Raw genomic sequence first — 14,110 nt, 5'->3', positions numbered from 1 at the left:
CTGACAGGCGGTGCGCAATTGGCCAGGCACGAGGCCCATCAGCAACCCAAGGAGCTGCACATGCAATCGGCCATGGGAAAGTAGGGTGTGGCGGCCACGCAGGCCCTGCTAATGGTATTGACCAAAGTAGGCCTCACTGACAAAGGAATTAGGTATACCATATGTAGCTTACCCGGAAACGCTGAGCAAGTTTAACTGTTAGGCCTTATAGGCACCTCACAAGGCCGACAGATAGAGAATGATTGATAAAAACCAGTACAGGACACCAAAACATGATCGGACTAACCTGGTAAATAGATTCCCTATCTGGTTAATATCGGGATGCAGATATTCATTCAACAAGGACAAATGCGAAGTCGTGAACTTGTGATGGAATAACTGCATGTACAAATACAGACTGAGAAATGATTCTCTAGACTTCAGTACTGCACAGAAGGACCTGGAGGTTACATTAGACCATAAGTTGAATATGAGCCAACAGTATGCTCTTGTTGCTAGAAAAATCCAACAGTGTACTAGGGTGTATTAACAGGAATGTTACCTGCAAAACAAAGGAAGTGATTCTTCTGTTTTATTCAACACAGATGAGGCCTCACCTTGAGTACTATGTCCAGTTTTGGGCTTCACACTTCAAGAAGGATGTGAACAGTTGGGAAAGAGCCCAGTGCTAAGCAACAAAAATGGTTAGGGGCCTCCAAGACGAGACTTACCAGGAAAGGCTGAAAAGAACTAGGGTTATTTAACCTGGAGAAGAGAAGACTGAGAAGGAATTTGTTAACAGTCCTCAAATGCCTGAAGGGAGATTACAAAAAGAATGAGGATGGGTTTTTCTCTGTGACTGTAGGGGACAGAACTAGGGCCTCAAGCTGTGGCAGAAGAATTTTAGAGTGGATATTAGAAGGATCTTTTTGACTACGAAGGTGGGCAACCAGTGGAACAAGTTATCTAGAAAAGCTGTGGAATCTCTAGCCACTTAAATTTTCAAGAGCAAGTTGGGCAGACACTTGACTGGGATGGTTTAGTCAGGAATTATACTACACTGAGCAGGACACTGGACTAGGTGACCTTGTAAGGTCCCTTCCAGCCCTGTTTTCCTATGATCCTATATTTTAGTATTTTTAGGTTATGCATGATATAAACCTGGAGCTTTATCGGTTGGTATATAGAAAGGGTCCTAGGAAACCTTAATGCTGTATACTGGGTTTGGGGGCACAAATACATTTATGCTTGTACCATGCCTGCAAATAACTTGGCTAGCACTATGTACTGGCTAGTCATGGATGCTTGGGATTAGGCTTGTAGACAATAAACCTGGTTGAGCTTTTGTCACAGACCACTGAGACTGAGGCATGATATAGCTAGTAGCACCTAACCCCCCTACCAAAACTGACCCCAGACAATACTGGCGACCAACTCTGAGAAAACACATTTTTATACTTCTGCACAACACATATTTCCTGTCACATCACACTATCCATGTAGAGTCAGTGAAAACGTTTTGAACTTTCAGACATCATTTTGCAATACAAACAAAGATGATGCACTAACTTGATTGATGGAGTTGGCAGCACAGGAAGCAAGTCCAGTTCCAACAGAGGCAAGCAGGAAACAAGTGAAGTCAAAAGGGACTGGAGCCATTGCAAATCCAGCTGATGCGGTACTCACAACCAGGGCTGTAATACACAAGTGCACAACATATTTCACCATCAAAGCACCAACAATATATTATTTTCCATAAATGTACCCATTAGAGATCAGATTTGTAGGCCCCTGACCTACAAAGTTTAACCCTTTACACTACTATTTGCATCACAATAGCTCTAACCCAGAGCAGTCCCACTGTCCTACAAATAAAAACTTAGCCATGCTCCACATCCCAGGCTTCAGTGGGGATAGAACCTGCCAGCACAGAACAAGGGTAAGTGGCGCCGGGCGGGGGGCGGCACACGAGGAACACAGACGCAGAGGAGGTCGGGGCAGGGAGATGGGAGAAGGGGAACAGAGACCTGTATGGAACTTAATTATTGGAGGCTCGTTTTAAATTCATCCCCACCACCACTGCAGAGGGGAAAGCAGTAGTGGGGAGGGGGTGGAAGGTGCTGGGGACAAAACAGTATAGAGGGGAGACGGGGGAAGGGGAACAGAGGCCAGAGGATGAGAGAGATAGACAGAAGCAGGGGTAAGTGGAAGGGGCGCAGGGGTGGCGAACAGGAGGCAGGGGGGCAAGCTGCCTCCCCTCCCACCTCTCCCCTCACTGCCTGACCCCCACCACCTTCCCCCTTCTGCTGCTTTCCCCCTCTGCAATGGTAGTGGGGATTAATTTAATATGGTATTCCAATAATTAGGTTCTATACATGGAAAATTATAACATTTATACATTTTCATGTACAGAATCTAATTATTGGGGGCTTATCTTAAATTCAGGGTCATCTTGGATGCAGATAAATATGGTAAATAGACACAAGACAAGCAAAGTTGGGAAGGAAAACAGGGAGATAAAATGACCTGCACAGGCTGAAATTGCAACAGGATTACTCTATTCGAATTACTGCTAAGAACACATAGGGTGCGTACAGACGTGTGTGGATGTTTGGTTCCCCGGGGACAAGTAGCAGTGGTGTACCTTGTGCCACAGCTATTTGTCCCCAGGGAATGCCCATGCCATGCAAGCTTTGACAACTGACAACTTACCCTGGGGAGCAGTAGGGGAGGCTGGGGCCAGCAGTGGCACCAGTAGCCTTACCTAGGGTCCTGGGGGCCTGCCAGGGCTGCAGCCACAGCGATCCTGCCAGGCAGAGACTGGCCTACAGCTGCAGTGCAGCTCCAGGCAGCCTGGCTCCACTTTTTAGCAGTACATGCTGTCCAAGCATGCGCTGCTTCAGGTTTTTTTGTCTATCATGTTTTTTGACCCCTGGATATCCAGAGGTCAGAAAAATCCACAAGGAAAAAAAAACGGAGCAGCACACGCTCGGGCAGCATTCCTTTGCAACACAGAGAACGCTGAACTGTGCAGTACATGGCGCTGCAAACTTGTTTGCGGCACCACGCACCACGCGACTGTGCTAGTCTGGATGCGCCCACAGGGTGCATCTACACATGATGCAATGTCACCGTAACAATGCACTACAGCAACGTAGCTCATTGCTATGGTGACATAGCGTCAGCAGGCACAAACTGTGATGCAAACACTACATCACTGTAACAATAAGCACCTTACTATAGCACATGATTATGGTGACGTAGCTGCTAAAAATAACCGTGCACTGCCAGGTTGGCTCAGTAACAGATCTACAGAAGCAACACATTAAGAGACCACTCCCTTTGCCCAAATGCTAGTACATATGCAGACAAACCTATCACATACTACAATTGAGACAGAAGTTATACATGATCGCAAATGGGTTTCTAGACAAGAAAGGGAGGCATGTATGAGACATCCTCTCCTAAGCAGTCTATACTTTGGCAAAGTTGGAGAACTCCTGTATTAGACACTTCATATTGGCAGTTAAAAGAAGGTGGTTGTTGGCACAACTGAGTTAGAGACTATAGCCAAAATGTTCAGAACAGATTGCCTAAAGGTGAACTCCTAAGAGCAGCTCAATTTTCAGAGGTGTTGAGTATACCTAATTCTATTAGGAGCTGTAGGTACACAGCAGCTGTGAAAACCAGGCTAATGATGTTTGAGAGCCCAAGAAAGTCTTCATATTTAAAAAATTCTTGGTTCTCTTAGTAAACCGTACAAGGAAATATGAAACTCACTGAAATTCACTGTTTTTCAACTGATTAAGTTAATAAAATGCAGAGAAAAGATGATGGTGAAACAGTGGCGTTTGCATTTCTAAGAGTGATTACATTCATTTTTTGGTATTATAAATCACACTTTCACTTCCAGACAAGAATTTAATTAAAACTTATCAGAGAGAGCACTTTATACTCATTCATTACAGCACAACACCAACTCATTTACAGACGGAGAAAGGTGGAGCAGACTGGCAAACAGTCCATGTAACATTACCATTACACTGACCTCAAAGAAATTCTAATACAGTATAGCCAAAGTGTTAATTAAAGTCTCCATTGATTTCTCTAGATTAATTTCAGTCAGTCATTTCAGTGAGACTTATCAGGATCTCATTAAAAAGCCTGTAGTACATTTTCTCATTTAACCACGCTGAAACAGATATTTTTAGATGTTTGTCCAGTGCTCTGGACTTGAGGAAAAGTTCTTGCTGCCTGAGCCACATTTTCAAATGCAGCATGTTATGTCCCATTGCAGCAAGTTTATTTTCCTTTTCTTGTGGAGGCAAACATGAATTTTATAATCTACTCTGCATTCTTCTCATGAAAGAAATGTATATGTAATTGAGATTACTTCAAGGGAATGAGGTCATTGACTCTGTGTTTGTTTTTTGATCCTTGTTAGCTTAGTGCTTTGGGGGCAAAATTAACTATACTTTATTGTATAATGGATGGAATTGATTTTTTCAAGATTTGTTGAGGAGGCCTGGCACTGTGTGTACTTTTCAAGAATAAGTCTGGATTTAAAAGTTACATTCTCAGAGACTACATTTTTCTTGTACCAAACATGCCTAAGTTTTATTAGAAAAAGGGAAAGCATTTTCCTGTGGACTATTTGAGATTGAGTAAGAAGCACATTGTGCACTGATAAGTAAAAAAGAGATGTATTATGGTGTTTCCAGCATAAGAATACACTCAAGGGAACTATAACCACATATTTCTTTTTCAGCTTCATTGTAATGTGATCTTTCTTTATAAGCCTTGAAATTTGTGTGTACATCCCTATTACATACCTAGCTTCTGAAAACAAAGGAAAAATATACAATATCAAACAATTCTGTTTGCCAACAATTTTTTGCCTTTGTTCTGGTGGCCATATACACTTCATTACATTTTTTTTAAATGCAGCTTGTACCTCTCTTATCAGATAATAAACGGAGTGGGAAAGCAAGAGGAAAAATGCACTTTAACAATTTTACTGTCTTTCTAAAACTTACTATACCCCTCAAGGAAAAAATAGCCTTTTAAAGCTTATATATCAGAAGAGATGTCCTTCTTAAACTCACACACTTTGTTCACTGGAATGCAAAACACAATGTCAATGTTGGTGCTACAGGACTCACCAGTGTGTTTTCTTTGTAAACCTAGCTTTGTCTGGAGTAAGCTTAGGTAGATTTTCTTGCAAATTACAAGTTGTACTTTAAAAGAAAGACAAACTTCTAAAGCATTCTTGATTTTAGAACAGTATTTTGAAACAAATGCTATTATTATTTCATGCAGACATTAAAATGCAATATTATGAAACAGCTGACTGTGATAATCACAAAACAGTTTCGATTCATTCTGGGCTAACTATTTATTTTTCCTACTTTGTGTAAAGTAAAATAATTTGCTAGAAAGCTATCGTTTTTAGGCTTTGTTTGCAATAGGACAACAATAACTGCAAAATTAAGAACTATTTTCTGACAGGATTTAGATAAAATTAGTTTAAGATCAAACAACAATCTAAACAATGAAAACTAATTTGTTTTATCAAAGCACCTAGCTATATTAAAATGATCATTTAAAAAACAATTTCTGTTCTTAGTTATAAGAGCAAAACTTCACTTAAACTTCATGGAAACAAATGGAAGCTTCCCCTGGTGCAATTAAGAGAAATATTTTAGCTTATACGTTCTTTTTTTCCTTCTTGTTATTCCACTTTGGGAGCACTATGTAAATACTATTACACCAAGGTGGATAAAACTCATCTCCATTTACAGATAGGAAAGAGATAGACATGAAATTTGATTTTTTGGCAGTCACTCAGCAGTTGATAGCAGAAATCCCAGGTCTCCCAATTCAGTATCTTATACCAAAGCAGCAAACTGGAGCATGGGCACAAATTCCTAAATGCTGAATACATTTTACAAATTTCAGTTTCAGGCACTTTCTAGGAAAGAAGTCTGAGTTAGCAAAACGAGCACGTTAGGTGCAGTTTTCAGACCTCAGCAACATTTATTTCAGACCCCAAACTTGAAAGCTTGAGTTTTGAGCATTTGTTCACACTTTCATCGTTACACTTGTTTTATCAAATATTTAAACACACCTCAATAAATACAACTGTAAACTATGCTGTAGAACTGCAAAAGCTTGTTTCTAGGGCTCCCTTTACATGTTACATTTAAGGCGTGATTAACTAGTCAATCATGCTTTAAGTCATGACCCAGCTACATGTTCACCCAATTAGTGGCATGATAAAACAAGCAATAAGCTACATATTTTTTGTGTAATAACTTTGTAGCTTGTTCTAATCACACCATTAACATTGAACATGTGGCCAGGTGCTCCCCTGTGACTGGGAGCCCCATCAACTGAGGGTCTCCAAGCCACAGTGGGACACCACCCAATGCCAGCCCCATAGCTGACAAGGCTCACAATGGCAGCAGCATTCCCGACTCCTGACACTGCCTCCACAGTAAACCTTGTCAGTTGTGGGTCTTGCAGTGAGGAGAACACTGTGAGCCTCCTGGGCTGTGAGGCTTGCAGCAAGGGAGCATTATTGGATGTGGGGCTCACAGCAGGGGCAGTGGGAGAACACTGCCATCACTGTGAGCCCTGTACCTCACAAGGTTTACAGAAGCATGTTCCCAGTACTGCCTCTGATGTGAGACTTGCAGCCCACATCACAGCCACAGTTACAGAAGCTGGTGCAGAGGGAGCCCGGGATCACCATCCTGGGCTCCCCCTGCACTGGCAATAAGGCACAATGGGCTCTAATGTGTGATCTCACAATTGCACCTCCTGCCACACACGTGGCATGACAGGAGGCACAGCTGTGTGGATTGCACATTGGTTCCATTGCGCCTTCATCTGCATATGTAGAGGGGGCCTAGCTGTGTTGTTTCTACAACTTTACACAGTAATACCTAGGGGAGGGGGAAAGTGAGTTACATTAAGAAAATGGTAAAGAGTTTACAAGGCTGCTTGCTGATGTTAAAAAAGGTGCCCCCTCTCCCCTCCCCCCCCAAATCACGCCACTTTAAACTCTGCGTGCATGCCCAAAAGAGGCATCACATGAGTTGGACCTGGCTCACCCAAAGTCTGTATAAATCAGGTGCTTTAGTGGGGGGAAGGGGAGGGGTGGGGGGTGGGCACTTTTATTTAAGACCCAATTAAATCAGCTCTTAGATAAAAGCACCAAAGAAGCCCTGCTGAAGCATCTGATCCATGCAGATGCGGTGGTGCCATGTAAAACTATTGTGCTGCTTCTTCTAGTAAGGCGCATGTTTTTAATGTCTGCAAGCAGCCAAGAGCTAGACTGGTGGTTCTCAACTAGGGTAATGTGACTCCCCTGCCCCCAGGCGTGCTATAGAATCATAGAAAATTAGTGTTGGAAGGGACCTCAGGAGGTCACCTAGCCCAACGCCCTGCTCAGAGCAGGACCATCGCCAACTAGATCATCCCAGGCAAAGCTTTGTCTAGCTGGGTATTCAAAACCTCCAAGGATGGAGATTGCACAACCTCTGTAAGTAACCTGTTCCAGTGTTTTACTACCCTCCGAGTGAAAAAATTCTTCCTAATATCTAACCTAAACTTCCCTTCCAAACTTGAGACAATTGCTCCTAGTTTTGTCACCTGCCACCAGTGAGAACAGTCTAGCTCCATCCTCTTTCAAACCCCACTTCAGGTAGTTAAAGGCTGCTATTAAATCCCTTAAGTCTTCTCTTCTCCAAATTACAAAAGCCCAGTTCCCTCAGCCTCTCCTCATAAGTCATGTCCCCAGACCCCTCACCTCATTTTTGTTGCCCTCTGCTGGACTCTCTCTAATTTGTCCACATCCTTCCTGTATCGGGGGACCCAAAAACAAAACAGTACTCCAGATGTGGCCTCATAAGTGCTGAATAGAGGGGGATAATGACTTCCCTAGACCAGCTGTCAACATTCCTACCAATGCAGCCCAGTATGCTGTTAGCCTTCTTAGCAACAAGGGCACACTACTGACTCATATTCAGCTTGTTGTCCAGTGTAAACCCCAGGTCCATTTCTGCAGAGCTCCTGCCCAGCCAGTCAGACCCAGCCTGTACTGATGCATGGTATTGTTCCATCCTAAGTGCAGAACTTTGCACTTGTCCTTATTGAACCTCATGAGATTATTTTTGGCCCAATTCTCCAGTTTGTCTAGGTCACTCTGAATCCTAGCCCTACCTTCTAGCATATCCACCACTCTCCCCAGCTTGGTGTCATCTGCAAAGTTGCTGAGGGTCCACTCTATGCCATCTTCCAGGTTGTTGATGAAGACATTGAACAAAACTGGCCCCAGGACCAACACCTGGGACACTCTACTTGATACTGCCTGTCAACTAGACACTGAGCTGTTGCTTACTACCCTCTGAGCCTGAAGCTCCAGCCACTTTTCTATCCACCTTACAGTCCGTTCATCCAGCCCGCACTTCCACAGCTTGCCCGAGAGAATGTTGTAGGAGCCTGTATCAAAAATCTTGCTAAAAATCAAGGTATACGACATCTACTTGTCTCCCTGCATCCACAAGGACAGTCACTTCATCATAGAAGGCAATCAGGTTGGTCAGGCACAACTTCCCCTTGTTGAATCCATGCTGACTGTTTCTAATCACCTTCAAGTGCTTAGAAATGGATTCTTTGAGGATCATCTGCTCCATGATTTGTCCAGGGACTGAGGTGAGGCTGACTTGTCTATAGTTCCCTGGATCCTCCTTTTTCACTTTCCTAAATATGGGCACTATGTTTGTCCTTCTCCAATCATCCGGGACCTCTCCTGATAGTCATGAGTTTTCAAAGATTGCAGAGCCACCAGCCATAATCTCATCAGTCTCCTCCCTCAGCATCCTTGGGTACATCCCATCCGGCTTCATGGACTTGTATATGTCCAGCTTTTTTAAACAGTCCCGAACCTGTTCTTTTGCCACTGTTGGCTGTTCATCTTCTCCTTAAACTGTACTGCCCAGTGCAGTAGTCTGGGAGCTGACCTTGCCTGTGAAGACTGAGGTGAAAGAGACATTGAGCACTTCAGCCTTTTTCTGCATCTTCTGTCGCAGGGTTGCGCCCCCATTCGATAAAGGACCCACACTTTCCCTGATCCTCCTCTTGCTATCGACAAACTTGTAGAAACCCTTCTTGTTTCCCTTCACATCTCTTGCTCGCTGCAACTCCCAATTGCACTTTGGCCTTCCTGACTTCATCCCTGCATGCCCAAACAATGCTCTTATACTCCTCCCTAGTTATTTGTCCAGGTTTACACTTCTTATAAGCTTCCTTTCTGTGATTTAGTTGACTGAAGAGTTCCCTGCTAAGCCAAGGTGGTCTTCTGCAAAGAGATGTGCAGGACTGCTCCGCATGCTCTAATAATCAGAATACATTGGGATAACCTTGCTCAAAATGACATGCACATTCTCACCTTACTTTGCCACTAAACAACCCTGAAGCAAGCCAGAGCTGCTTAGACAGTTAATTTCATTAATCTTGTGACTCAGCCCACAACATTCTCATTAGATTAGGAAAACAGAAAACACAGAAAGCCTCATCTCACTACTGTAAACCCAGAGCAACTCTGTTACAGATAATTAGGGACCTACCAAATTCATGGCGGAAGTAGAGTGTGCAGCAGCTCCTTTAATCTTACATGTCCCCCATGCACACCTTGCCCACCCCCCACTGCTGATTAGTGGAGAAACCTGCCACTCCCTCTTGATCAGCAGGGAAGCTAAAACTACAGGTTTAAACATGGCACCATTTTTGCCTCCCCATCAGTCAGCAGCAAACAGCAGGGCTGTCCAGGGCCCGTCAGCCAATCAGTGGCAGGAAGCAAAAATGGCGCCACATTTAAAACTGCAGTTTTTTCCTCCCTGCTAATTGGGAGCAAGCTGCAAGTGGGGCCCCTCCATCAATCAGCAGGGAAGACATGCAGGGGAGCCTGCAAAATTAAAGGAGCCACAGTGCACCCCATTTCCACTATGAATTTGGTAAGTCCCTACAGATGATGGAACTACTTCACTTTTACACTGGTGTAAAAGAGATTTGAGCCTGGACCACTGTTAGTTCCCTACTAAAAGTACAGACCATAAAAAATATAATCGATAAATTACTTCCAACTGTTATTAAATAAAATAATTAAATGACAGGTTTGAACTCCTCGAGAACTAGATCTAAGTGAAGAGCAACATATTTAAATTGCCTGAAAGGGAGGAAAACACAGAAACACAGAGCTATTTTGAGAGAGTCTCCAGACAGTGATGGGACTAGATATTCAAGGAGATTCCATATGGATATAGCACACAAACTAAGAACAGACACTCGATACACAAGATGCTTTGTTACCAATAAAACAAGCATTCAGTAACTAGAATAGAAGAGCAAGCATTATTATTCAAGCTTCAGTAGTTTATGATTATTAAAATGGTACTTTTTTAATACTACCACAGCCATAAATCTAAAATGGGGAATTGGAACACATTGTTTTGCAATAAAATCTGATAAAAAAGTCTGAAAAGCCTTTGGGGCAGAGATGATGATTTTGTATAATGTCTAAAACATTGTGTTACTATCTCAATAAAAGAGGCAAGGATTTTTGGGGGTGATATCTTCTATTAGATCAACTGCATAGTTAGGATAAAGTTAGACAAGCTTTTATATGCAATGCATTCTTCTTCATGTCTAAAAAATCCTTGCCTCTGACATATTTCCTGGACCAGCATGGCTACAACATGACTCTAACACTACCTCAATATAACTAATAAGTAGCTCAATGTATGACTGACAAAAAGTATCTCTCTGACATACCAACTGAATGAATGACAGGTTTGTAAAGAAGCAAGAGAAAAATGTTAGCTGTGGATCACACTTATAGTACGTTTAAACACCACAGAAGTGGTGGTGGAGAAATCAGAGAGCTGTGTTTGATGTATTTTGGCAGAGAGCTCCTTCAGGACTCTGAAGGAGATGTATTCATATTGCAGTATTTCCAACAGGGAGCAATCAAGGACCCTATTCTGCTAGGCATAGTAAAGACATGCAGTAAAAAAAAACAGTCCCTGCCCTAAGGAGTTTGGGATCTAGATTAGCATCATCACAATTATTGGAAGAATGACAGGTTAGTCTCATATACTACTGCAGCTCACATATCTGCTTTGCAGGTATTTGTTAAATTATTTGATCATTTAACTGGTTTCCATCAACAGAAATCAGCATGCTTAAGAATCCTTTACCCAGATACCATCCACTTTAATAGCTAGAATTTGTACTTGCTAACCATGTAAGTAATGTTCATTGCTTTACACTGTATATTTAATTTGGAGGATGCAACATTATAAATGAAGATTAACAAATGTTTACTTTTTAATTTGTCTATAAATCATAATTGTTTTTATCTTTGATTACTGGAGTAATATTAGTTAAATATAAATGCAATATAAAATTAAAATGAAGAGATTCAACTAAAATTCTTAAGGGTATGTTTGTGTTGTACATTATTAATATTTTCTGTCATCATCCTACCTTATTTTTTTTTTACTTCTTTCAGTTACTTATGAGTTATGAGGCAAAGCTGAACACAATGAAATTTTTGTACCTGTCTTTTGTAACTCAAAAAAGCACCAGACATATGCTTTAGGTTACAGAGTGCCAGGATGGTAAAATCCAGCTGCCGAGACTCCAGCCAACGAAGAACAAGGTAGAAAGGGAGAAAGGAAGGAAATCTACACCAAAAAAGTAGATTATGCTACAAGTAATTAAAAGCTCCCCACTCCAATCATTTTTATGGCAAAAGTATATATATTTAAAAACATATGAATCTTTTCCTGTTGTGAAAGCATAGTTTTAATGGCAGCAGCATGAAGACTAAGGTTTACATGAAGCTGGAGGGCAGAGCAATTGCTCAACTCATTTCCTTTCAAATGCAGTCGGTAACACAAACCATCTCTTTCCTTCCACAATGGGAGAAGGACAGGGTATTGGGAAATTCCTTTCAGTGCAACACACAGTTGTGCGAATCTTATTTTATAACCAAAAAGGTATAAAAAAAGAGCAATTTTTCAAGAAGATAAACAGGATACGAGATCAAACCAGAACATCATGGGTCAGACATTTTGAGGCTCTGCCCCTTGTAACATGAAAACTAGAGTGGCATAATTTATATCTTCAAAAAAACAATTACAACACTATACACTCCAGAAAAAAAAAGGGGTTTTAAGATTACAAGGAAGAATGACTATTAGCTGCCTATAAACTTAGCTCTGAACATTACTTTCAATAATCTTTTAGCTCTTTGGTTTCCTGAAACATAATATGGCTTGTATATTGAGCACACCTTTCTGGTCTTACCCAAGTGAAAGAACTTCAGTATCCTGAAAAGGGAACTTCAAGAGCACCAATAGTTCTGAGACACAGCACAAGGGCAGAGGAAATCTATGAAAAATACTAGGTATGATTGCGTAAGTAAAAAAACAGCACTAGCTCCTGATGCCAACTTTGCACATGAGATTGCTTGACTGACAATGGCTCCAGGAGGCTGGTGAAAATGGAATCAAGTTGAATCCAAGAGTACAGCTATGGCCACATCTGGCATTTGCTTGGATTTCACCTACCAGCATAGCTTCCCCAGTAAAAACTTCTTTTAGACAAAGGAGGTCACAATTTGTACAAAAGGAATCTACCTAGATTCAGGGGCAAAAATACCTTTCCAGGTTTATGATAGAGATTGGTACTAAGGCAACTTAACCTCTAACTGAAATTGAAGTCAATTTGAAGTGTACTAGGCATTGACAGAGAGGAAGGAAATAGAATCTGGGAGTCAATCTTTCTGAAAATTTTTTTTGCCATATGTACATTATAACCCCTTGAACAATTTAGAGAGCCTCTCAAGTTCCTCTTCACTAAGAGTTATGAAACTAATTCTACTTAGTAACAAATTTGGAATCCTTCATCTCTAAGGGATTCCCATCACAATGCCTTTATTTGATAGTTTATTACATTTCTACAGTGGCATCTAGGGTAAGGAAGTCATTCTTCTTGATCATCATGTCTGGCCCATCTCAATCCTAGATTACAAAAGACAAAAAGATAAATATGAGCCACCAATGCAAGGCTGCAGCTGGCAAAGCAACTAAAACCCTGCCTTGCATCTACCAACGCATCTCAAACAAGACCCAAGATTCTCCCACTTTATTTGGCTTTGGTGAGGCCGCAGCTGGAGTACTGTATCCAATTCTGGGCTCCACACTTTAAAAAGGATGTGAAGAAACCCAAGAGTCCAGAGGAGAGCCACGTGCATGATCAGAGGTCAAGAGAGCAGGCCATATGAGAAGCTGAGAGGCACAGGACTCTTCAGCATGGCTAAGTGGAGGCTCAAGGGGGATGTGGTGGCAGCCTATAAGTAGGGTGTTCATCAGGACCTGGAAGAGTATCTGTTCACCAGGGCTCTCCAAGGGAAAACAAGGTCCAATGGTCACAAACTGCTGGAAGACGGTTTTAGATTGGACATAAGGAAGAACTTCTTTACCTTCCGAGTATGCAGAGTCTGGAATAGATTCCCCCCATAAGCGGAGCAAGCACCTACTCTGGACACATTCAAGATGTGCTTGAACGATTATCTTGTTGGGGTCCTCTGACCCCAGCTGACTTCCTGCTCTTGGGCAGGGGGCTGGACCAGATGATCTCACGAGGTCCCTTCCAGCCCTAATGTCTATGAAATCTATGAAGGCTATAACACAATAGGCCTTTGTAAAGAACACACACCATGATTTTTTTAGGGATCTATTTGGATTTTAACTATATTAAATAGGGCTGTGCAAAGCTTCAGGTGGTGATTCGATTAGAAGGAGATTGGATTTAGGAGACTAGTGGGGGAGGCACTGAGGGCCAGGGGATTGGAAACTGGCTAATGTGGTCCCAATTTTCAAGAAGGGGAGGAAGCAGGACCCAAGTAACTATAGGCCTGTAAGCCTCACCTCAGTGCTCGGGAAGATCTTGGAATCATCAAGGAGCGCATCTGTGGGGGGTCTGCAGGAGAGATCATGCTCAGGGGCAACCAGCATGGGTTCATCAAAGGCAGGTCCTGCCAGACCAACCTGATTGCCTT

General features: G+C 42.2%; 1 protein-coding gene across 1 annotated transcript in view; it reads right to left on the bottom strand.

Annotated features, from left to right (window-relative positions):
• The window catches only part of LOC102572017 (protoheme IX farnesyltransferase, mitochondrial), a 159,921-nt gene that overhangs the window by 133,880 nt on the left and 11,931 nt on the right, over nt 1-14,110 (bottom strand). The window contains exon 5 of the mRNA XM_014595633.3: nt 1,549-1,673. Coding sequence (XP_014451119.2) covers nt 1,549-1,673 — 125 coding nt within the window. The remainder of the gene's footprint in view (nt 1-1,548; nt 1,674-14,110) is intronic.

Source organism: Alligator mississippiensis, chromosome 8 (assembly GCF_030867095.1).
Source record: "Alligator mississippiensis isolate rAllMis1 chromosome 8, rAllMis1, whole genome shotgun sequence".
Lineage (NCBI taxonomy): Eukaryota > Metazoa > Chordata > Crocodylia > Alligatoridae > Alligator > Alligator mississippiensis.
Note: the sequence above shows the minus strand (reverse complement) of the source record. Positions and strands in the feature narration are given on the sequence as shown.